Source organism: Pantherophis guttatus, chromosome 3 (genome assembly GCF_059756535.1).
Source record: "Pantherophis guttatus breed Tessera chromosome 3, ASM5975653v1, whole genome shotgun sequence".
In the NCBI taxonomy this organism is placed as follows: domain Eukaryota; kingdom Metazoa; phylum Chordata; class Lepidosauria; order Squamata; family Colubridae; genus Pantherophis; species Pantherophis guttatus.
In genome coordinates, this window is record NC_142065.1 from 61,527,629 (window position 1) to 61,553,764 (window position 26,136).

General features: G+C 36.8%; 1 protein-coding gene across 22 annotated transcripts in view; it reads right to left on the bottom strand.

Annotated features, from left to right (window-relative positions):
* LOC117664199 (AGBL carboxypeptidase 4) overlaps window positions 1-26,136 on the bottom strand; it is an 836,143-nt gene that overhangs the window by 366,138 nt on the left and 443,869 nt on the right. Inside the window, exons 1-5 of one of the 22 annotated variants that reach the window (XM_087889713.1) lie at window positions 14,199-20,199; window positions 5,902-6,035; window positions 4,118-4,243; window positions 2,635-2,749; window positions 736-846 (exon numbers count right to left, since the gene is read on the bottom strand). The exons of 2 other annotated variants lie outside the window; for them this stretch is intronic. Coding sequence is in view for 7 of the 20 variants with exons in the window: in XM_034415045.3 (XP_034270936.1) it covers window positions 5,902-6,035; window positions 14,199-14,421 (357 nt within the window). In the remaining 13 variants the exon portion in view is untranslated. Of the gene's footprint in view, window positions 1-735; window positions 847-2,634; window positions 2,750-4,117; window positions 4,244-5,901; window positions 6,036-13,739; window positions 14,113-14,198; window positions 20,200-26,136 lie in introns of those variants that run through there. 19 more of the 22 variants (XM_087889714.1, XM_087889715.1, XM_087889716.1 and 16 more) reach the window with 19 other exon arrangements.

Here is a 26,136-nt window from a genome sequence, read left to right on the forward strand (position 1 = left end):
ACAATACAAGGAATTAGTGGAAGAAACATGGTATTTATTACTGTGCAATAATCAGCCAAACCTCTAAAAGATATTTCCAGATCAAATTTACCTATTCCCCTTTGCCTACCAACACTAGTAAAATACGAGGTTCCATGTAAATATAGATTGCCCCAGCTAAACACTATACAAAATTGGTAAGAAATTCAACGTGTATATACTTACAATACTTAAGTTTTAAAATAATGACTACATGCTTTATTTGAAAACAGGATTATTTCCCTCAAGGTCATAATTATAGAGGAAACAGCATATATGAAGCTAGAATATGCAAAGAATAGCAAAGATAACTCATGTTATATCATTACAGTGTTAAATTTATTTTAGTTTTAAGGAAACTGAGATGTGGATAAGTGAACAAAGCTTATCTCAATATAGTGGCATTTCATTATTCAATAATGTCTTATTGTATTGTATATCTTTATATTATACATATATCTAGAGATATCATCAGTCTGGAGAACTGAATGTTTTAACCTTATCAAACTGAGTTTGTTTTAGAACAGTAGGTGGAGGGAACATCTGACATAAGGAACCCATAATGCTTAAGTTTTGCTAAGCTTTCTTTCTTTTCTTTTTTTCCTAAGAATTGCTTAGGAGAAACTTAGTAAAAAAACCACGTAATTATGAGATGCATTGGGGAATTCATGCAATACTATACTAATAAAAGCCTGAGTTCCAAGCATGTTAATATACCTGCAATATTCACGCTGAATATGTTGAAGATGGGCAAGTTGAAGGAATTTGCAATATTCAATGCAAAACTTTGTCTGGAATAGTCAGTCTAGTTTTACAGTATATTTTGTTCTAAAAAGAAAAGATATCCATGATAAAACGATGCTAAATAGTAAGTGAAAAAACTAATATATACAAAGGGAAAGAATTTGTCAACATATTCACTGTGAAATGTAAAAAACGCATAATTAACATTTTTGTCCATTCTTTCAAGCAAAACTGATTATTCCAGAAAATTTTAAAGATTACATTCTACTGATGTCAAAGTATCTGCTCAAAAATGCAATTATTATCTGCTTTTAAAGAGTATCAAAGTAGACACTCATTCTTCGAGCAATTAAAAAGCCTAACTCTGAAAACAATCACAATCTGACTGAAATAAAAGCAGTAAGTTGTTTTCCATTACGTAATGACATTCTCTGCCAACACTCTTTAATAGATCACAATGCAGACTTCTTTAAAAGCAATCCTTCTCTTTGGGAATAATTTCTTCTTGCCTTGATATAACCATTCAGTACATTGATAAATCACTAAAAGACAATTCTTTCCTTTTTCCTGTTAGTCATAAATATTGTGTTGTTGATAATTTTCCAGAAATTGGTGTAATCAGTTTTAACAGCTCAGCTTTTATCATTAAATTATAGGATGTTCTTTAATTTTAAAAGCATGAACATCAAGATAAGCTTTCAGTAAAATATAATAATTTTTAGTTTAACATTATTCAACATTATGCTAAAGTGTAAATTTTGATACAGAGCAGCTGATTCTTCTCCCATATTAAAATCATTTTGATGTTTGTGAACCTACAGAAAGTCATAAGTCACAATTTTAAAACTTAAGCTTCTTTCCAATGGTAATAACAATATTTTTACACACTTTGTAGGAGAAAAATATACTTAGCTAGCACACTACAGGTAGTCCTCAACTTACAACTATTTGTTTAGTGACCAAGGTTACAATGGCACTGAAAAAAATGACTCATGACTGTTTTTCACACTTATGACGGTTGCAGGATCTCCATGGACACATAATCAAAATTTAGGCTCTTGGCCACTAGCTCATATTCATGATGGTTGCAGTGTCCTGGGGTCATGTGATCACCTTTTGTGACCTTTTGACAAGCAAAATCAATTGGAAAGCCAGATTCACTTAAATCTGTTACTAATTTAACAACTGTAGTGATTTACTTAGCAACTGTGGCAAGAAGAGTCATAAAATGGGGCAAAACAACTGTCTTGCTTAAAAACAGAAATTTTGGACTCAATTGTGGTTGAGTCAAGAACTATTCTTATAAATAATCTGAATTCTGTCATGTTTATGTTGCTACATTAATGGATATTGTTCTATATGTGATATTCTGCTAAAGACTGTCAATTGAGTTTTGTTTTATTTATTTTTTTTGTGTAAAATTACATTGATAGAAGATTGTATTTAAGATATTTATCTGCCATTAGATTGGGCATTATTGGAGGACCATTTTCCATCACTTCAGACTATACAAAACTGTCTTGAACAGCTAAAGGGTGCAAAACAAATCTAAGTTTTTTAGCTTCAGTGGAAATCTGCTCACTTAGAGATGGAAATAGTCTTCTCCCTTCCCTCAAAAACTGAAATGTTTGTATATAGCTTGAATCTAGACAAAGAGATGATGGTGAAATGAAAAAAGTGCATAAAATAAGAATAGTAATGCAATAAAAAATATGAAAAAATTATTATAACTGTACAAGTGATGAATCAGTTATAAATAAGATACAACAAAGTTACTAATTTGGATAATTTTTTTTTTTGTCATAACTGAAGAAAGGATATTTGTTTTAAAAACATAGGTTATATTAACATGCACCAACTTCTTAGGCTTACCCAATGAATGAACTGCAGGATAGCTGAGGTTTCTGGTTCAGTTCTGCCTATGCTGACTTTTTACTTCAGTGCCTGATAATTTCAGCAATGAGAAATCCCTGCTCTTGACAAACCACTTAATAAAAGAGAAATTCCACTTTTTAGACAAAATTTGGATTATAATTTCGTTTTTACCCCATCATATCAAAATGTAGATGAGTATTTAAAAAAAGAAAAGAAAATCTTTCCTTTAGATAGCTGATCAGGAATAAGTCCAAAAATATATTCACAAAGGTTGTTCTCATCTAGTGTTATTCTCATTAGTTTGTGTTTGAAATGTCATTAAAACATGTCTTTATCTCCATACCATGAAAAAATGAAACGGCATGGCTGCTATTAGGTATTCTGATTAGCAAAGTGAAAATCCTTCTTTTGGATAGTATTACTAGCATTTAAAAGAAAATTTGAATGTGAAGCATCCATATTCAGAAAATGAATTACCACTGAAGCTTTCACTAGAATGAACTGCAGATGCCAGTATACTATAGCTATAGAAAACATGAGCTACTACTGGTTGGCCTGGGACCCCGAGGGGGGTGCTCACCACTGGGGGTGCTCACCATGTCACAACACAATACAATATTGGCAGGTTCTGCACAGCAGTGCTCAAGATTCATTGGATGATCAATGATATAAACTAGACTTAATGAGTACCTTGAGTTCTCTGGAGTTTGATATAGTCTTCCATGTATTAACCTTTTATTTTTCTTTATACTTATCTAATGCTCCTACCCCTTCCTTTAGATTCTTTTAGACTCTTGTTCTTTAAACTTTGTTATTTTTACATCTTCCAGCTTTTCGTAATTTTTTTAGGCTCTTGGTGATCTTCTACGCTTCTTAATTGAGAGAACCAGACACTCAACCCCACTCCACTTAATTCTGATCTATGACCATTTTAAAGATTTGATTTTGAAAGTGTGAAAAAAAATCTGATGAAAATGCAGAATGTTTCAAAGTTGGGTTAAAATAAATCTAGTGATTGCTGAAAACAAGGTTAAAAACTTAATAAATATACTAAATAATTTACATAAACTAACTTAGAATATATTCTAATGTATGTATGTATGTATATGTAATGTTTAACCAGAAATTAAAAATGACTGGATACAATGATGGTAACCAAGTAGCTTTTTCAAGAATATTGCAGGGGTTTTTTTTCTTAAAAATAGAAACATTTAAATAAATATAACCCAAATATCACCAACTAATGCTATTTTTGTATTCCTGACATTACATATGCTGTTTCTCTTTAATGTTGGCATTAAGCTATAACTCAATGAAAATACAAGCAGCCATTATTCTCCATGTAAGTACCTCAGATGTGCAAGTATTTATTTCCCATCCAACCTCAATGGAATTAAGAGGGGGCATACATATTCCAGGAGCACCAAGTGCTAATACTGCTTAGACAGCTAATGCTTCTTTCCTCAGAAACCCCACTTACCTCGATAGAAATATGGCTGAATATTGCACAGTGCCCAATAGCAGGCTAAACTGGGAGAGCTTTGATGTGTAATATGTAACTGATGAACCAAAACTGCTCTCCACAATTTTATCACATAAGCAAAACCTGGGGGAAAAATCATATGTTATACACATTTTATAGTGGTTGTCATACTTCTTATTTGTATGGTGCTTCATATGGGTTTCCTTGTGGTATTCATTGAGCATTCTCATCCTGACATTAGACAAAATGTGTGAATGCTATACCTATATATTTTTAAACAAGATGGGTGCAAAAAGTTATCTATTGAATACGTTTTCTCAAACTATGGGTTGGGATTCCCTAGAGCAGTGGTTCTCAACCATCCTAATGCCGTGACCCTTTAATACAGTTCCTCATGTTGTGGTGACCCCCAACCATAAAATTATTCCTAAAACCATTGAAAATATGTGTTTTCCGATGGTCTTAGGTGACCCCTGTGAAAGGGTTGTTCGACCCCCAAAGGGGTCGCGGCCCACAGGTTGAGAACCACTGCCCTAGAGGGATCACAAACAGCTTCGAGGAGCTCAAACAGCAACACTCTCAAACTCATTCTTTGTCTGCACCAGGCAGCTGAAATATTGAAAAGTATGGGAACTACTATGATACACACATTAACATTTCATTATTGAAACAAAGTACATGTAAGTACATGTATTTCTTGCCCTAAACTTAATGAAATCTTTATTTTTATTTATATAGGGGTCACCTGCATTTATTTATCATTTTAGAGAGTCACAGTACTGCAGTGTCTGAAAACCCTTGCTACAGACACGAAACTTTAAATGTATTCTAATACGAAAATAGGAAGATATTTTGCACGGATGTTTTTTTCAAACGCAGTGAATTTTGCTACGAAATCTACTTTAAAGAAAGTTCCCAGATGGCAAGATTAATATCACCCTGTACAAACTATTATTTAATTGACTATATGTTTTTCATACACACAAGAACACATACACACCATTTATAATGCACTTATTTAACTGTGTAGCTTAGCTTGTTATCCAAACCAGTCATAGAGAACTTAATTTGACACTCAAATTCCATACAAACATTGTGTCCTGCAGGAGTGCCTGAATATTTGGCACACTTTTTGTTCATGGAGAACTAGAGCATTCTCTGATATAACAGAGCTACTGCTTTATTAATTTTGTTACCCTTCCAAATTCAAACAAGTTCAAATAAAAATAAAGACATATGGTTCTTAAAATTGTTGCATATGAATTGTAAGTATAAAAAAATGCTGTCCTAGTTATATTTCAGCTTGTCCACTGTAAAAATATTTATTCCTGAAAATGAAATAACAGCACTACAAGAAATCTTGTTGCACAAGCTACTATAAAAACTAGTAATCATTCTTCAAAAATAATCACACCATTTTTAAAAATAATTCCAAATAACTCAATTTTGCTAACCCAATATTTGTTCGTATCAAACAAAATGAAAATAATGTCATAAGAATATAAAGGAGAAAGGTATAGATTGAAACATTCGGAACTCTTTGTTGTACAGTATTCACATTCCAATTCTAATCCAATATTTCAATGTATTTTTGTAAATCAAGTCCCATTGTATTTAATGGGACTTAATTTTCATTAAAAGTGCATAAAAATTGCAATCTGCATTTCTGTATGCTAAAGAACGAAAGAATCCTTGACATTCTGAAATGGATTTGCGGTAGAATAAAGCACATCCAAAATTAGAAAAAAAGAAAGAACAAACCAACAAACAGGCTTCAATACCTTACAGTGTCTAAGTTCCATATCTTCATCCCCATAATCTGTAATTTCCCCCGTTTCTTCTAGGTGATTGAGAGAGAGCTTGGGGATTTTAATTTTCTTCTGCATCACACTGTTTTCAAGGTCTGTTTTATCTTCTGCAAATTTACATAAAAATATTTTTTCACATTTTTCAAACTGATTATTCAAATACTGTATGATTGAAGCCAGACCATTTAAAAAGTTCCCATGCTTGACTATCTTCCATATGCAGTGATAATCAACTGCTCCAGAACTTTTTTTTCCAAAAATAGATGCGCTGCAGCCCTTACACAGAAATTTGAAGAATATTATAAAAATATCCAAACTTAAGCACAATGTTTTGCAGATGATATTGGACCAGTTATACATTTTCCCTCAGTGCAACCTATTTCAGATTTAAGATCCAAAAATGGAGAAGAATATTCCTCATTCTAAAAATACTATATAGATTTTGATGGCTCCCTGTTTTTCTTATTTCTTGCTCTTTCAAACAACAGTAGAGTAGGTTGCTCAAAGTCAAGATGTTTGGAGAGTCTGGGATTTTTTTTTTTTCTGCAAATGTGGGGGAAACCCTAACTTTTAACCTTTATAAGCAACGAAAAGAGAAATGCCTCCATCCTTGCATATTCTCTGCTGCTTAATGCAGCAGCAGTACTGTACTAGCAAGACTGCAGAAAATGTAGGGAGAAAGAATGTATAGTTTTTTCCTGCCAGAAATTATGTCACCAAGAGAAAACTAGAATCCAGCTTAGATTCAGACTATAGGTATTTTCCAGGCTTTTTAGAAGCCCAATTTAAAATTAAAGCCCTTTCATTATGTATAAATATTTCAGTGATTAGAATTTCTTCAGTGTCTTGCAATACGTTGCTTTTTGTGCAATGTACCTATTTATATTTTTGTTAGTTCTGAGGATCACACTGACTTTTAACAAGTTGTCCCAAGTAACCAATTAATTAAAAGGACTTTCAGAAGTCCACAAGAATTAAATAGCAATCACTGTTAACTCTGTACACAGAGCTACTAAAATTAAATACAGTTACTCTTCCTGCCAAAAAGACGAGTCAAAATTAAATCCCAATATTTAGGTTTAGGAATGCTTTTATAAAAGTAAAATTACTAAAGCCAATCACAGATGAACTGAGAGGTACAATAGGAGCAATAAGGCAGTATATTGTTCCAGGCACTAAAAGTAAATAACTTTCTGACTAAAGAAAAAATTCTTGGGATGGTAATATAAATATTACTTGCTCTCCTATTTCAACACAAGTTTTTCCCCCTTCATGTAATATATTGGCTAAGGAAAAAGCCAGGGAAAATGTATCTGCTTTTCGAGACAAAATGTATCCTTTTGACTTACTTAAGTACATTTTGTTCTTTCAGTTCAAAACATCTCAATTTATCTACATTCTAGAGGGCAAGAAATTATACTCATTATGGTATCAGCTGATCTTTAGGAATTTTTTAATTGTGGCCAATTCTAAAGTATTGCTGAGTGACTCTGCTACTCCAAGGGTACACCCTATAAACTAAGTGCAATTTATAATGATAAATTGAGAATTAATTGCTTTAGAATACTTCAAAAAATATTAAATACCACTAGAACAAATGCATTGATACATCTAGTTCCATGAGCGCCACACCCAAATTTACCACTAATAATGCACAGAAGCCTCAAGAGAGACTATGAAATAGCCGAAATATGACTGGAAATTTTCATTCTCCAAAATAAGGAGGAATGGAGTGATTGAATTCTTGAACATTACTGTGCTATACCACAACTTCCAGTTCAATTTATATTATATCATTGCAACTGGTTTCAAAATTTGGCCCAAATTAGATACAGAAATTATCTCAGAATTGCCATTCTTTGCCACATGGAATTTTCAACGATCACAAAATAAAAGGAAAATATTTAACATGGCATTTCTTCTTGTAATGAAAAATGAACTACTTCCCAAAAAGCAGTCAGAAGTTGAAAAAAAAGTTGTGCAGGAAATGTAAGGGTGCAGAATTAGATTGACAAATCATGGTCATTTTCATCCTACTTTGGGAAGATGTTAAATGGAGGTGGCTCAAAGAACCTGAGGTATGAATCTCTCTTTGGACTGGTTTATTGACAATTATCAAACACATCAAATGTATTCTGATTTTCTTAAATGAATTCTGCATTAAGCAGAAACATCCACACTGTATTTATTACAATCACTTATAATAAAACTCAGAAGTGCATTTTGGATGGTTCTGGTTTATTTTTGTTCCAATGTTTTTTTACTCTGGCCTGAAAATGTAATATTACACGAGAAGTACATTTCTATCTTTGACCAAAAAGGAGGGAAAATGATTTCAGATAGCTTTTCTAATAGAGCCTGTGATCTTCTTTAAATTGATTTACCTGTTATTTTGTACAGTTTGTATGAAATGGGGCTTATGTTCCATTAACACTAATAAAGTTGAGCATGATTGGTAAATATTAGTACACATTCTATGTTCTATAGAATGCTCCTCTACAAAGTAGATCCATTAATATTTTTTTTTGAAACAGGTATTTATTTCAGAAGTGGTTTATGAAGAGATATACGTATATCACTTCAATTGGAAATGTCTCAGTTGACATTTGCTACTGATATAATGGCAATCAGATGTAATTAAAGTGACTATTCCAACTACACTTGTAAGAATATTAATTACATATCTTGTTGATTTTACTTTGACCTTGATTATTATTGAACATCCTAGCCTGAGCTGTTAGGAGTTTTATAGTAGTTCAGCAGCATCTAGAGATTCTTCTCCTTACTTTGAACGGAAGAATTCACCCTGGAATTTTTAAAGTATATAATGTTTCTATATGTAATCATGGGGTTCTTTTCTGTGCTGTTTGTTTCTGTTCTGAGTGTCACTATTTCATTTTATTGAATGATTCAGTGAATTGATTCATTGTCCATAATCAAGTAGATTAAACCAGGGTGGATTTGATTTAAATCAAGTTGATTTAAATCACAATTTAAATCATGATTTAAATCACTAGTAAAAAGGCTTGATTTAAATCAACTTGATTTAAATCATAATTTTTAAAGAGCAACTGTCATCTCTGCTACTCCTTTGACCCACTGTTGACTCACCGATAGTCCCAGCATTGCAGAATATACAGCCTCATGCTACATAACTAAACTCCATTTCATGCTGAATAAACTAAATTATTTATGTATCTTAAATAGAAAACTATCTTACGATAGATTTTTATTTCAAAAGTTTTTTATTAAAATAAATTTGATAAAAATTTAAAAAAAAATCCGATTTAAATAAAAAAAATCTGATTTAAATTAAAAAAATCATTGATTTTTATCCACCCTGGATTAAACCCAATTTGATAAAAGGAAGCAAATTTTATACACGTTTAGATTCCTTATCAGATATACATATATGGAGGTAGCATCACAAAAAAGATGAGAGCTATGCGTATTTTTAAAATGCATTTCTGACTATCTTTTCTCCTCCCGCAGCTTTGTTAATGCCTCCAAATCTACTTCAGAGGGTTTCTCAACCTATTAAAGCATATTTGCAGAACATACAAAACAGTACTGGTAGGAGGAGAAAAATTATACCAACAACAGCTTCTGTTTCCCTGGGAAACATATTCATATGGTGGCAACCTACTTGATTCTGTGAAAACATAAAGTCAGAAAACTGGGCTTGAGAAATACAACAAAAGACTGAATACTTAATACTTTAGTAACTTAATACTTTAAATTAGAATTTCTAAAGCTATGCAAATTAGAGTTTTATTCATATATTCTGACAGCTTTACAAGGATGAAAAAAATACACTTTTAAATAAAGTGTGTTTCAATTATACTTATTATTTAAACAATAAACAAATTGTACCAAAGCATATATGGGTACATGTTTTTTTTGGGGGGGGGGGAGGATGCAGTAATGCAAAAAATTACAACCTACTGAGCTCTAAAGAATTTGAAACCTACTATTTACTTAATTGTTGAAAAAGGCTCAGTTTTTAAAGTTTCCTACTTATTTGTTAGACTTACATCTTGCCTATTTTCCAAAAGAGTTTACATAGGAACACCCTTATTTAATCCTCACAACAATCTCTTCAGTAGAGTGGTCTCAGAAAGATGATCTAAACCTATCAATTTCCAAAACTGAGAGCAGACATAAAGTTAATCTCTCCAGTTTTAATCCAACACTGTAACCATTACAATAACTTTCATTCTTCAAATGAAGAATGTTAGTATTTTAACATTTTAGTAGCATAATAAGAATTATGATCTATCAATAGCAATTACAATTTGTGTGACTACTAAAGTTACTCAAATTTGTAAAAATCTGCTCATAAATATATTATATTAAATAATCACTGCAATGTGAGAGTCATTTAGAGAGAAGCTTGTCTTTCTGAGAAAAATATTTGGAACATAGCAGCAGCTGCATCTTTTAAAAGCTTCAAAATCCCTTTTTAAAGTTTTAGTACAAACACAGAAAAGTGGGAAACGGCCTTGAACTAGCAATATGGGTCTTAAGAAATATGGTGTTTTGATGCTCTAAGCCAGGGATGTCAAACTCATGTCGTCACAGCGGTGTCACGTGATGTATTGGGACTTTTTCTCCCCTTCACATGGCCAGCATGTAACACATCCAGCTTGAGGGCTGGGAGTTTGACAGCCCTGCTCTAAGCAATAGGTTTGGAGAGGTGGTTTATTAAGTTAATTTAGGATGGTTTTTACGGCCCTAATCAACACCTATATAAAGTAATATACAAATTGCTGGGTGTGTAATCGCAGTAATTATCATGGATCCCTGCATTTTAGCTCCAGTGACTATGGCTAACTTTGAATTCACTTAGTATAATTTTCAAGAGTTGATACTGCATATATTCTTGATTAATATCAATCAATTCCATTAATCCAAGAACTAGAACACCTGGTTAAGTGCAAAAATATAAAATGTATTAAAAATAAGTTGAACTGTTTGATTTTTATCATATTTCTAGTTATATTTTAAAGTAATGAAACTAGCATTTAGAAAGTATATTCAAAGTATTTAAGTCATACTAAAGCTTTGAACAACTCACAAGTTAGAAGGCTTTAGTACAATAAAACATACTGCACGTGTGTAGTTTATAACTGGTTGCTTGAAGCTATTTAACACATTTCTTAGCAACAAAGTTGACAGCAAGCTGACGCTAACTAATGCTACAACAAATGTAACAACATTTCACCAACTTTTCCCTTGTTCCCACATTTTTAGAAGTATGCTAAATAAAACATTAAATATCATCCTCATTTATCTATCACAGAATTAATGATCATATATATTTCCCCCAACTCATCTTCAAATAATTATTCCTTGTTATTGGTTGACTAGGTGTCCTTATAAACAAGGTCTTAGTTGCACATAATTTAAGCCTTACTGTTTTAATGGATTTCAGATTCAAGACAAACGTTTAGCTATTTGCAAAAGCAAATAAAGCAACCCCTTTTTGTCCAACATCAGAAATTTGTAAGAATTCACCTGACATAAGAGCCCTCTGGAAAGTATTACACAGAGTAATTGCCACATGCATTCTCCACTCAATACCCTTCTAACTTCACGAGCAAGAGATCAAGAGTAGCACCGGCAATAAACAGTGTATGAACAGGTTTATCCTGGACAATCTCTGATATAACCTATATGTGCATAAAATGAGCCAAGTCTTGATCAAGGGTACTTGGTTTATCAAACAATTTTACCCAATTACAGGTAATCCTCGACTTGCAACCACAATTAAGCCCCAAATTTATGTTATTAAGCAAGACATTTGTTAAGTGACTTTTGCTCCATTTTATGACCTTTCTTGCCATAGTTGTTAGGCAAATCACTGCAGTTAAGTTAGTTACAGAATTAAGTGAATGTGGCTTCCCCGTTGGTTTTGTCAACAGGTCACAAAAAGTGATCACATGATTCTGGAACACTGCAACCGGGATAAATATGAACCAGTTGCCAAGCATCAAAATTTTGATCACATGATCATGGGGATGCTGCAACAGTCATATGTGTGAAAAATGGTCATAAATCACTTTTTTCAGTGCCGTTGTAACTTCAAACTGTCACTAAACAAATGGTTGTAAGTCGAGGACTGGGAACCATTAGGTTCAAGACAAGTTAGGATCTGGTATATCTTGACAGATCTACCCAGTTTGCAGAAATGGGGTGACATCATAATTCCACCAATAAAAGTTGTTTTGAAATATGCTTAGAGACAGAGTTTATAATTTATGGGGATGGAGTAATACATTATAATATGAACTAGGGTTTAATATAGATACAGACTCGGACGGTATATCTTATTCTAATTTCAGTGGTATATTTATTATATTTCTACCTGTCAGAACTATAAGTTTGAATTCCACATCCTCTGTAGAAGCAGGGGAACAAACATATGGATCTACTTAATTCAGTATCCTTGGAACCGACTGGAGGCATCTCTTCAAGTTTCCAAGTAGGAATTTTTCCAGTCCTAAAGTTCTTAATGATTGAATCTCAGGCATTCTACATGCAAAACATAGTCACCACTGGCCAATGACTTATTTAATATATGTATCTGAGAAGGAGGGGTTGTGATTATATATATAAATGCATATTCTATTTCTGAGAAGCTTACTTTGTATATGGTGAAACTTGCCTAACAATCATGTCTATTTGTGGGGATGGATCTTCCTTATGACTGGACAAGAATAGGACTATATTATTTATAATATATTCTAGAATTTTATGAGAGGAAATATATTTTATTTCATTAAGTAAATTTTATTTTGCAATGATAGCCAATACATATATTTACTGTAACTTTGTTAAAGTTATCAAAACTGACACTGCAATGATATTTATTACAAAACAATGAAAAATATTTCCCACTGAATCTTACTAGCATCTTTTTCCAGTGTCTTATTAATTGTAAAGAATCCTTTTCTGCATTTAGATTTCCAGTATTTTTACACAGTGTGCAGTATTCACATTTAAAAAACGGTTACTATGTGTTAAGTACAGAGCTCATCATAAATATTTTTAAGAAAATAGAGAAGTAATTTTACTTTTCTTTCAATAGTTAAAATTAAATCACTGCATGTAATCTAAAAGTCCATTTGGGACAAGCAAACAAATGGGAAGGGGGATTCTTTTATATTTGAATTTAGAGTTCATTTCCAAAATGAAATGAATTTTGAATTCATTTTCAAAATGAACAGCGATGATGAACAATAATTTAGATTATTTTCCAAAATAACTACATTCATAGATAATATAGCATAAGGTTATGATAGCAATGTAAAACCCGAATGTTAAAATGGAGTAAGTCTTTAAATAACACTTATATAAGGTCATACTGCAGAGACTGACTTTCGTAACTTGCTTAATGGTTAAGTGGAAACATTTCGTTCCTTATAGTGGGAATAAAAGCTACATCTTTGGACTGCTCCAAGCAGGGCTTTTCTTGTGCTTAGTGTCCCTCTTTTTTGTGGCAGCCACCTCCCACCCTAACTTATTCTGCCAGAGACCACCTGACTCTTCCTATAAATGCTCAGGGACACCTCCCACCCGAGTTAAGCCAAGTTCTTCCTAGGAATTCCACAGAGTGAAATGTTCTCTATTTCTTACCCAGATAGTTCCTTTATTTAAAAAAAAAAATCTCCCACCTTTACAGTCTTTGAAGGAAGCCCACGCCAGGGTTCAACGCGCCCCCCCCCCCGGGCAACCTAGTGGTTACCTCCTACTTTTATAGCCATTTCTACTGGCACTACCCATCACCCCCCCCCCCCACCCCTTCCTACCTAGTCCAACCTTCGCAAGCGCTGAAAACGATGGAAATGCCGAAGAGGATTTCTCCCTCGTGCTCTCTTACGACGGAACAAGCCTATTTATTCCTCAGGGAAAGGGATGGGGGCACCGAGAGAGCCCCGTCCTACCTTCATCTAGGCCTCTGCCACACCAGGCCACCCCCATCCACACCCCGCCTGCCGGTCTCTCCTGGGGATACCCGAAACCCCTCCCTCCTTGGGAGAAGCGGAGCCAACAGCAGCCACTCGCTGCAGGCCCCGCCGTGGCACATAAGGAGCCGGGCTCCAGCCGCAGGCCCCTTCCTTCCCTTCGCAGAGGGGGGAAAGTCTGTTCCCCCCACCCCGCCCCGCCCCGCCCGGGTCCTCCAAAGAGCTGGGAGGTTTTAAGTGGTCTGGCCTCCAGATCGCCTCCCTCCCTCCCTCCCGCCACCGCCAAATCCCTCGGTGCCTCACCTGCCAGCGCCAGGATCTGGGCCTTGTGGAGCGGCGGCCGCTCTCCCCACTCGCCGGGGCTCTCGTCGCCGTCCTCGGGGTCGTGAGCCGGGCTGCGGTAGACGGTGTAAACCTTCTGGTTGTCGAAGTCGAGCCGGGATTTGGGGCTGAAGTCCTGCACGCACGACACGGGCAGCGCATAACACACGTTGTCCTCCAGGAACCGCACGAAGGCATACATCATGGAGCGGGGCCGCGACCCGGGAGGGGGCTGAGGGGCGAGCGAGCAGCCGAGCGGCGGAGGTGGTGGGGGGGGGAGCAAGGAGGTGAGAGAAAGGGGGGCCGCCCGTCTCTGTGCTCCCGCAACCCCGGCTCTTCTGTTATTGTTCCTGGAAGCCCTGCTCGGCGCTCGGCTGAGCTAGTCTAGGCTGCAGAGCCTTCGCTTCTTCCCAAGGCAGCCGGGATTCGGGCTTCCCGCGAGCAGTCGAGCGCCGAGCGAAGCGAGCCTCAGTCTGGCGTGCAGCTCGCAGAATTGGCCGACGCGGGCGGGAGATAGTGCTGCCACAAGCAGCGGCCGTTTCTCTCTGTCTCTCTGTCGGGCAGGAGGGGGGAGAATTTACGGCGACGGGCGACTTTTGGGAACGTAGCTTTGGAGCTCATTGTTGCCGCCGCCAGGCCCGATCTCTCAGCAAAAGGAGGGCGAGGGGAAGGCGGTTTGCAGGCCGGTGCAGCGGCTGCTCTTCCCTGCCCCCCAGTTACTGAAGCGGACCTTTCTCCCTCTCCTCTTTTATCCACCTAGCGTGGATAAAGCTCGCCGAATCCAGTCCTCTCTGCCACCCCGTCCTGTTAAGACGGAGGGGACTGGGTGGTGACTTGGGGAAAGGGGGAAAACTTGCAGAGTTTTCACGGCCGTTTCCCAGGCGAAAGGGAGCAGGCGACCTGTTTCTGTGCAGCTGACCCATAAGGTGGCTTCCTTTGGGCGATGCACTGCCTTTAGCTCTGCAGGTTGGATGGCAAGAGTGCAAATAACGGGAAGCGGAGGCGGCTTCTTGCGAGCTCTGGGGCAGACAGAAAACAAGCCGCCGGGTGGATTTGCCTCAGGAATGGGCAGTAAGGAAGCCTTGGGCCCAGCGCGAAAATCCCAAGAATGGGCTTCTCTCATCCTCTACCTCAGCAGAGAACATTGAGTCCAAGAGGCCCATCTAACAATAAAAGGAAAATTGGGCTCTTGCAAAGTTTGGTTGCCTACTGCAGGGGTCCCCAAAGTTGGCAGCTGTAAGACTTGTGGACTTCAATGCTGGCTGGAGAATTCTGGAGAGCTGAAGTCCACAAGTCTTAAAGCTGCCAAGTTTGAAGACCTCTGGCCTAGTGAAACCAAGTAGATGCTGCTTTTCGCCATCTCCTTCTACTCAGACAGTTGGGCCCAAGGAGGAGAGGCAGCAGCTGTTTTGTTTGTTTTTTTTCTGTCACCATAGCAGCCTTCTGATATCCTCCCACATTTTTTTTTTTTTGCCTGCCAATATAGCAAAGCTTGTTGAGTTGAGAAAAAATAGACCTTGGGCTTGATTGTTGATACCCTGGCAAAGACCCTTATCCATCTTTCTCTCTGGGTGATCCCAATCTATAGCATATACTTTATCTTCTTAGGCCCACAAATCATTTCTCAAGAGAAGTCACATTTTGCTCAATCAAGAACATTGGCAGTTCATGACAATTTCACTGAAAAAAACAATAGTGCTTCATTTGCATTGCCTACTTACTCATGCTTAACTGAACCATCCTTTATTCAGTACAATTATATTGGTTCACATGACACACAAGCTGAATAATTATGCTGATTTGTTGTAGTTTATGTACCACTAGACCAAACTGCTACACTTGACAAAACAAGAAGATAACGCATCCACATCATGCCAAAAGTCTTTCTAGTCAATATTCTAGAGCCAAATTCACCACTTGGCCCAGTGTATTCTTTGAACCCATAAACTCAGTTTTCAATAGGAGAAGGTTAATACTAACCCCACCCCCATACACGAGTTACTCATTAGTCAAAGGCTCTGTAGCATAAATCCAGGAACCCCAATCCAACCGTTGGGCATATGCAGGAAGGAAATAAATAGCATTAAAGGCGTGGGACCAGATAATTGAATCCCTGCCTCTTTTTAACAATTTAACATGCTTTTTAACATGCTTTGCTTGCATCAAAAAGATGAGAGGGCTTCTATCAGCCTGGTCATAACCACTATTTTGATGCTATTGACTTACCTTGTGGATGCCTCTACTAACAGGAAAAGTCATGATTAATAGCTGTTTTTGTAGGTTTTCCAGGATTTCATGCTGATCATAGATATTGAAAGGAACAATTAACCCTCATCTAAGTAGTTCATATGATATGGGGAATTACCTTAATCCCAAAGAAGACTTAAATCTGGCACTAAATCTAATTTCCCACATTAAATTAACTAGACTGTTTGATTCAATTTTCTTGTTGACCTGGTGTGCTTACCATCCAAGATCCAGTTAAGTATTCTACGTGGGAAAAATCAGATATAATTGTGCAGTTTTGGGTATCTAGGCTCATCAGTAATCCTTACTCCTGCAATTGGGATCACATTATAGTAACGTAGTTTGATTTTTATTTAGTATGTTATATACATCCAGCCAATTGTAGTTTATGAAATAGAGCAGGGGTCTCAAACTCAGCCCCGTGGGCCAGATGTGTCACACTGGCCACACCCACCCCTAGTTTAGCGAAGGGGAAAAAAACTTGCGATATGTTACAGAGTGACGTGAGTTTGACACCCCTGAAATAGAGTAATATGAAATTAATACTCATTGCATATATATACAGCTTGGGTGGTAATTACAAAGGTTATAAGTATAATTTTCAGCAAAAAAATTTGTTGTGAGCAAAAAGCAAGCTTTTTCACTCTCAGTGAAGAATAATAACACATCTCAGATATTTTTTTAGTAACATCTGTAAGAAATGTTTCATACAAAACTTGTCCCATGCTATCCAATATAAATACTTTTTGTAAGTTTAAAGAAAACACATACTTTAAAAAACAGAATAAAAAAGGGAAACATCATTTGTTCAATTATGACAATAGATACCTTGCAAGATGCCTAATTATGTGTGAAAGATATGTATGAATGATATGAACAATTTAGATAAATTAACAACAAATGGTCATACAATTGTGTGAAGATTATTAGTTGACAAGCGGAAATAAAATCCTTCAATCTGTAAATTAGCTTTAATTTTCATACTTTCAATAGCATGATCATAAAATGCAAAATGTTACATTAATATATATTTAGATGAGGACCACCAATAGTTTCTTCCTTAGATATGTCACTATACATTTTTTTTGTGCCAACCTATAAGCAAGTTCCTCTGTGTTCAGTAGGATTGCAACTCACCAGCATGAAACCCTAATAGGATCTGTAATTTTTGTATATGAGTACAGTAGAAAACAGGACTACTTACTAAGTTAAGCATCATAAATCATTTTTTATATAAAAAGCATACTATAAGAAGCTAGATATGGCAATGGAAAAAAGGAGGAAGAACTCTGATATAAAACTAAAGCTTATTCCTGTTCTGTAAATAAAGATGACTGTAACAATGGATACAATATAGTTTATGAATAGAAAAGGAAAACATGGGATGGTAAGTGACAGGACTAGTTTTGAACACAGGAATCGGCAAGAATTTTGCTGGTGGTACAGAGCCAAAGCTGCAATGCCAAGTGTGTATAGAGCAGTGATGGCTAACTTTTTTGGCGCCGAGTGCCAAAAGCGTGCACACACACACATAATGCAATATGTGAATGACCCCCTGTGCATCTGTGTGACCCCCATTTATGCCCTGCCCCCCATCCAGGCGTGCATGACCCCCTGTGTGCCCTGACCCCCCCGCATGTGCCCCGACCTCCACTTGTGCGCATGACCCCGTGTGTCCCCACACATGCATGCATGCCTCACACATGCGTGCGAGACTCCCGTGTATATGCCCTGCCCCCATGCATCTGCATGCATCTGCATGCCCCCCGCCTCCCGCACATGCACATCAGAGACCTGAAAACCAGGTGGCCGGCAGGAGGCACACTCGCATGTGCAGCAGAGCTGAGCTGGGGCAACTGCTCACATGCCCACAGAGAGGGCTCTGCGTGCCACCTGTGGCACACATGCCATAGGTTCACCATCACCGGTATAGAGTGCACTGTGTTCTATATTTGTACTTATTTTAGTTTTTTGTAAATTATTTGTTGTTTCACAGCTTTATGAGTTTTGCTAGAAAAGAGATCCCATCTTTTGAATCAGGGACATGATAAATCACCTTACATTGAATCAAACTGTTAGTCCATCTAATTTGGTACTAACTGTATTAACAGTGGAAACTTTGCCAGCTTCCCCTGGAAAAACAAGGTCTTAAATATAAGAGCATCTGCATGTAAAGCAAAGGCCCTCTCGCTGAGCTTTTCTTTCATCTTGGAAACACTGAGAAGCAATCTATAGGGGTACTAATGGAGCATATTAATATACTTTGCCAGAGTTTGGAGCTCATAATCAGTTTTTCTAATAAGATTGTCCATGATATATACTAGAGCATTTTTTTTAAATGAGAAGTCAGTGGGACCCAAAGACCCACAGACCTCCAGCAATGGCAGCAATACTGACTTCACTGCCCAAGGAGGACAGTGATGTAGCACTAAAGCCGGAATGGCACACTTGGCAGGGGAAATATGGCTATATGAATAATTCCATACACAAATCATTCCATATGTGAAACAGCTTGGGGTGATCCATGACCCTACAGAAGATTGTGCATTTTGTTCAGTCCAGACCTGAAACGTTTAATAAATCTAAGATAATCTGTTTTCCAAGTAAGAGGTGTTTGGAGACAAAGAGGAGGCTTGTGGTTTTGCCCAGACTGCTATCTTGCAAATTTCTTGGCCATAAAGTGTGTCTTCTGTATTGAAAGCACATTTTCCATTTTGTTCCGTGAATGGAAAAGCTACCTCTGACTGACTCCTGATTGGCTAAGGGAGATGAGGCTAGCTCTCTCCCCTATTGCCTTAAGCAAGCAAGTAAAGGCATTTTTATTCAAGCACTTAAAAACAGTCAGTAAATTTTAACTGATGTGATGGGGCTGGGTTTTTTTATTGATGATAAATTGTAAACTCTGCACTTTTATTTTTATTCTTGCTAACTACCTGAAGGTCTATGGCAATTCACCACCGCCAACTCACCACAGCCAACTTGCCACAGCTACCTCACCATGGGACAACTCACTGCGGAACAAGAATTACACTAATGTCAAAGAAATGGTGGAATCAAATCATTAAAGAACAGATGCAAAAGGAGGAACAAAATGAAATGTGAATGACAGAAACTAAAATAATTTTTTATTTATTTTAAATAATTAAATTGAATTGTTAAATTGTCCTGTGGCGAGTTGTCCCATGGTAAGTTGGCCTTGGTGAGTTATCTGTGGTGAGTTGTCCCATTCCAACTATCTGATGCACCAGGTCAGAGAGAAAGCCAAAATAAATAAATAAAAGCCCACCTTCCTACATTTAATAACATATTTTAACTTTGTTTGCAGCTTAGCCTAGGTTCTATTCTCTAGGCAATAGACAAGAGTTGGATGTCACTGCAGCAAATTTCTTTACTATTACAAGCCTTGATAACATAATTTTTGAGCTATATCGCTTCATCATCAATACCTGCACTACACCAAGAAATTTACCAACAAAAGAAAAATTTTCAGTCTTTCAAATGGATCCCTCTCAAGTTTTCACAAACTGCACTACAACTACCATCTATTTCAATTTCCCCTTAAACCTACATATGAGAGTGGAATAAACACTGTAATATTTTGCAGAACTACTGTATACTGCTCTACCCATCTCTCAAAGTGAGCTTAACAATAGCTTCTGTTATTCAGCTCATCCTAGCAAAAATAGTTTCCCAACTATTGCAACATGTCTGTAATAACAGTGACTTTACCCTGCACAAAACTATTAATGTTAGAATGATTTTTAAAATAAGAATTGAGTAAAAAGTATCATAAGCTTTTGCTTTCCTTCCCTTTTGAGTGGGTAGGGGGGAGATATGCTGCTGCCCACTGGTATAACAAAAGTCTGAATTCATTGAATTATTTTTTTATGAGCAAGGAACATTACCATCAGGGAAGTTTTTTAAAAATGACTTCCCGGGAATGTTCTGGAGTATACAGTATATGTCATACATTGTCAGTTATATTTACTGGGACTTTTCTCCACTGCAGAGCTGAAATGTTCTGGAGTTAGAAAATATTGGTATGAAATGTGCTAGCTGTAATCCTTATTATTCCTATGTTACCTGTGTTTCAATGGTGACAGAGCCTAACAAATATATAATTTGAATTCCCCTTTGACTATGTTGAAATAAGAGAGGGAAATACATTAATTGATAACTTAAGCTTGGGGCCTTTTCTCATTCTTGGATTTAAAGACCAAGCCAAACACTGCATCCTGCTGAGAAAAAGTACAAAAATATTGTCAGAGCTTTTTCATGCCATGATTAAGGTACCAGTGGGAAAAGACTAGTGGGGAAAGAACTAAAAAAAGTTAAAAAAAAAACCCAAGCCACTTTCTTACAAAACACATTTAACTTCCTATCACATAGATCTCCTTTCTAGAAGGGCTAATGAAAACTAGGAATTGGCACTGTGATTCCCCCATTCCCATCTCTGAATTTATTTCCCAAATTTACAGTACAGACTAAATGCCTAATTAGTCAGATGGGAAGTAGAGATTTTCTTAATTTGCATCTGATAACTTTTGTGATTAGAAATTCAGGTGTATCACATGGTTTTACAGGATACTTAAACGATTTCAACATCTAAAGTACCTATTTGTATCAGGGACATTTATATCCTATAGGAATCTAAAGCATTTAAATTATTTCCATTAGTCATAAGTGATGATGTGAAAGATTCAAGAGACTTTCTGCACTTCTAAATTAAAGTTAGGGTTGGAATTTGGCTGTCATAAAGAAATTTCGGGCTGCAAATCTAAATTGACCACCTAGGCATCCAACTCTCTCAAACATTATTATTCCTACCATCTATTATTCCTACCATCTATATCTATATACCATCTATAATGAGGTCAACACTGGTTCAGTAGGCTCAGGAAGCCAGAGAACTGGTTTCTGGGACAGACCTCTGCAGTTTGGAAACAGCATTAAACCTACACTAATCATAACCCACTAAATAAGCTGAATGGTCGCTTGTGGAGCTATGGGTAAATTAAGAAAGCTAACTATTCCCAAAACCTGAATTTTGGGGGAAATTTATTTATTTATTTATTTATTTATTTATTTATTTATTTATTTATTTATTTTTATTGCGATTTATATGCCGCCATTCTTCCAAGGGACTCAGGGCGGCTTACAAAAACAATATCCAATACAAATCACAATAAAATTAAAATCAACAACCCAATTAAAACAATTTAAAATTATAACAATGTACACCCATAACGGATCAGTTAAGTTGATGAAAGAGCCATGTCTTCAACTCACGATGGAAGGAAAGGAGGTCGGGGGCTGTCCTGAGCTCGGTGGGCAAATCGTTCCAGAGGGTCGGGGCTCCCACAGAGAACGCTCTCCTCCTGGGGGCCGTCAGCCGACATTGTTTGGCTGAAGGCACCTTGAGGAGGCCCACTCTGAGATTGCACAGGACGGTGGGAGAACAGCTGGAGATGGTCCTGCAAGTACCCCGGGCCTAAGCCATGAAGGGCTTTATAGGTAAGCACCAGCACCTTGAAATGAATCCGGAACACCACCGGCAGCCAGTGCAGCTCGCGCAGGAGAGGTGTTACATGGGAGTATCGAGAAGCCCCTGTAATTACCTGCGCGGCCGCATTCTGGACTAACTGGAGCCTCCGGATGCATCCCAAGGGTAGGCCCATGTAGAGGGTGTTACAGTAGTCCAACCTAGAGGTAATGAGGGCGTGAGTGACCATGGCAAGGGCATCCCGGTCTAGAAAAGGGCGCAACTGGCACACAAGACGCACCTGTGCAAAGGCCCCCCTGGTTACGGCCGTCAGATGGTAATCCAAGGACAGCCGAGAATCCAGGAAGATGCCCAGATTGTGAACCCTATCGGAGGGAGTAAGTCTTCCACTTTATTGTGCAATTCCCATAGTTATCAAACAGATTTCAGCAGGATCTAGGGAATTAATTGTTTTTAATGTTTTAATTTTTAATGTTTTTATATATGGTTTTTAAATGCATTGTAAGCCGCCTTGAGTCTTCGGAGAAAGGCGGCATACAAGTTGAACAAATAAATAAATAAAATAAATAAATTACATGGTACAACAGTGCCACATGCTATAGCAACTCTTTCCACCTGGAGAGGGAAACATTTGGCAAAGGAGAGTATATAGTGGACAGGACAACATCCTGAACTTGTTAGAAGCGCTGGGTGGGCACCATTCCACTGTTTGCCCCATTCATCATTGACAGAAAAGTTTTCAAAGCTGGTCTTGTAAACCTTGAAACTGCTACAGGTTGCTTCAAGAAAAAAGCACTGGAACAACTAAGGACAACTTAGACTGTCTCACTCATGGTTTGTGGATCAAATGAAGTTATCATGAGAACAAGGAAAGTTGGCAAAGCAGATTTGTATCATGGTTAAATGAAGTTAGAGAAAGGCCTTTATGCTTACTGTTCTTTAACAGTTAACAGAACAAATCTGAAGTAAAATTGGCTCATTATTTTTAGAAATCAATGGCTGCTCTGAGCTTGTTGTTACAAGCCATAATACAACAAACATAAGAGCAATATTTATTTTTCTGCTGGCAAATATATCTGTGGCTATAGATATTGTGATCTTTTAAAACTGTGGTCTTTTCAATAGTGTGGAGTCTAGACGGTGATCTGATCTCACTGATCTTTTCCATTCAAGAAAAGTTCAGAGGCATTTAAAGCTGATAATCCATTTCATTTCTAACACTTTATACAAGCATCTACATAGCTATATTCTAGTGTTTTCAACATGAAATAAATGTCATTATCACAGCAGGCCAAATAACACTTCAAAATAGTTTTGATTAATATGAGAATTCCAGTAGAGAGCTTGAAGGGAGGCAGTCTGGAATATGAATAGGTTACAGTAATATTGTGAAAATCTCCTTAGAATTCAGAAATAATAGCTCTTAATAAAATTAGAATGACGTATTCTCAAATACCAATATCACCATACTGCCATACCCCAAATAAGGCATTTAAAAATATCACATTTATTTATATCTGCTAAGGTGAAACTGAAGAACCCATTCAGATAGAAGAATGCTTTTAAAAAGTGTTATAAATCAATAGATTATTTTAAAGGACTATAGGGTTTATAGGAGTATGCAGGGGCTCAGGCAGTGGTGGGATTCAAGTAATTTAACAACCGGTTCTCGGCCCTAATGATTTCTTCCAACAACCAGTTTGCCAAACTACTCAGAAAGTTAACAACCGGTTCTCCCGAAGTGGTGCAAACTGGCTGAATCCCACCACTGGGCTCAGGGTATCTGAGGATGGGTGGAGGTGTCAAAAAGTCAAGAAGATAGTCTCAACAATGCAAACAAAGCCTTTCCTGGTTTCTGTGTGGATTGTGGCCCAGATAAAAAAGAGGCAGGCTTTAGTCTCATGACAAACCCACCCACCAGTTTTCCATTGAGGAAGCAGAGACTGAGTGATCCATTGGATGTTATTCAAAGGACTATCAAAAGCAATCTGACTAACAAAATACAAACATACGATAATGGACTGTAAGGAGAGAAATAAAATGTTTATTTAAAGAACAGCTTTCCTCATGGAAGTAAAGCAACTGACGATTAACAGAATGAAATGCAAGGTATGTATGAAACGCTCCATATATTTTCTAATGATACCCTCTTTTCACAATGGGAAAAGTAGAGAAGACGGAATTAAATAGAAGAGGATGGGTGTTTTGATAATGGTGTGGAACTGTTGCAAATGTAAGTAAAAATTGGGATGTCTGGTTTAAATGTTCATTACTGACTTGCATTCATTACATAATCTTTTCTCTTATTATTTTATCTTTCTGCTAATTTATTTTAGCAATCTAAGTTCTTCAATTAGAGGACCCTAGAACAATTTACCAGAGAAGAAGGGAGGGGGAAGGAGAGAAAGGAAGAAGTCTTTAAACCATCACAATAAAACTAACAAGCTTTAAAAAATGAATACAAGAACTGAAAGCAAAATATATTGTTACAGAAGAGAAAAATGCCTACGAAGCAAGTAATCTGAGCCTGACATATTAATTTACAAATACTTGGGAAAGTAGTTCTTCCGTTCTAAAATAAGACAGTGGGTGTCCATTGAAACATAGCTGAGATACTATCCCTGAGATGGATTTACTCCTGACTGTTGCATTCTTAATTGGTAGGACCATGATCAGAATTGCCCTGGATAATTTTAATGCATGAATTGAATTAAATTCAAGAAAGTAATACTTTATATCTATCTTCCAAACTATTAGTGTCAATATCTACCATTGTCCCAGAGTTTGCAAGGAACCAGTGCAGTATTTTCAAGACTCCTGTTACCTTATTTAGCTGTACCCTACATCATGCCACAGCTTCCAGATTGTCTTCAAGGGTAGCCCCACATAGAACATTTTACAATAGTTTAATCAAGATATTATTAGAACAAAGATCACTGAATAAGATTATTTTACCCAGTCACTATTGTAGTGGGTATATCAGCTAAAGCTTGGCATAGGCCCTCCTTGGTATTGAAATCAAGTGCATCTCTATCAACAGTTTAGAATCAAGAAAAATGCCAGATTATGTGCCTGTTGTCAGCGTTCCAGAAAAAAACCCCAACTTCCAAAGCTGACATCTGTCCCATTACCAAGGACTATTACCTCATTCAGTTCAAGCCACCATACCAGGCACAAGAAGAAGAAAAAGAACTGCATCTAGTAGTAGCAAGCATCTCTCATAAAACATGACTGGTTCCGCAGAAATTTATTCGGACCAAATAAAGAAATTATAGCAGTAAGTCCAAATATTCTGCATACTTAGGAATGCACTAAAAAGATGGAAAAATTAGGCATGTTCACACTAGGATATATTGCATTATTTTATTCAAAATATTTACTGTAATATGACTCACTGTAGCTGAGATTGGGAAGGTTGCTGTTAAATTGTACTTGTTACCTTTTTCCAGTAAATTCCCCCCTCTCTACTTTAAAAAAACAAATAGTGAGAAAATATTTCAAAATGCAGCTAGAAGCAGAAATCGGGAAGAGTTAAACACATAGCAAAGTGTATGTGTGTGTGAGTGAAAGGGGGGGAGGGAGGGAGGGAGGGAGGGAGGGAGGGAGGGAGAGAGAGAGAGAGAGAGAAAGAAAGAAAGAAAGAAAGAAAGAAAGAAAGAAAGAAAGAAAGAAAGAAAGAAAGAAAAAGACTTTTATATTTATCCCAAAATGGAGTTAGAAAATGTTGAAAATCACTTTTTGTGAAGGTATCATAAAGGAATGCATTTTTCTATTGGCCTAAGATTATATGAAAAGAAACACTTACAGTAAGTGTGTCATAGTCTGTAATATCCAGTGTCTCTCATCCTCACAAAATAAACAATAGTCCATTTAACATGGCATAATTAACTTCTACCTGGTTGTATATGCAATTAGATTTCTAATGCTTAATACAATTTGAGTACAAGTTGGCAGTAATTTATGATGTGTTCAGCAGAAAATGCACAGTGGGAAATATTTCTAATCCACATGCCTTTTCCAAAATTAAATTAGAATTTCCTACATGAATGTGCTGTGTGCAACATCAGAGGTTTTGCTGGCCTCTTCCATCTGGACTGAAAACTATCTGGCAATTTTTACTTCTGAATATACAGATTGTGTGGCATATCAGTTGCTTGGGAAAGCAGAACT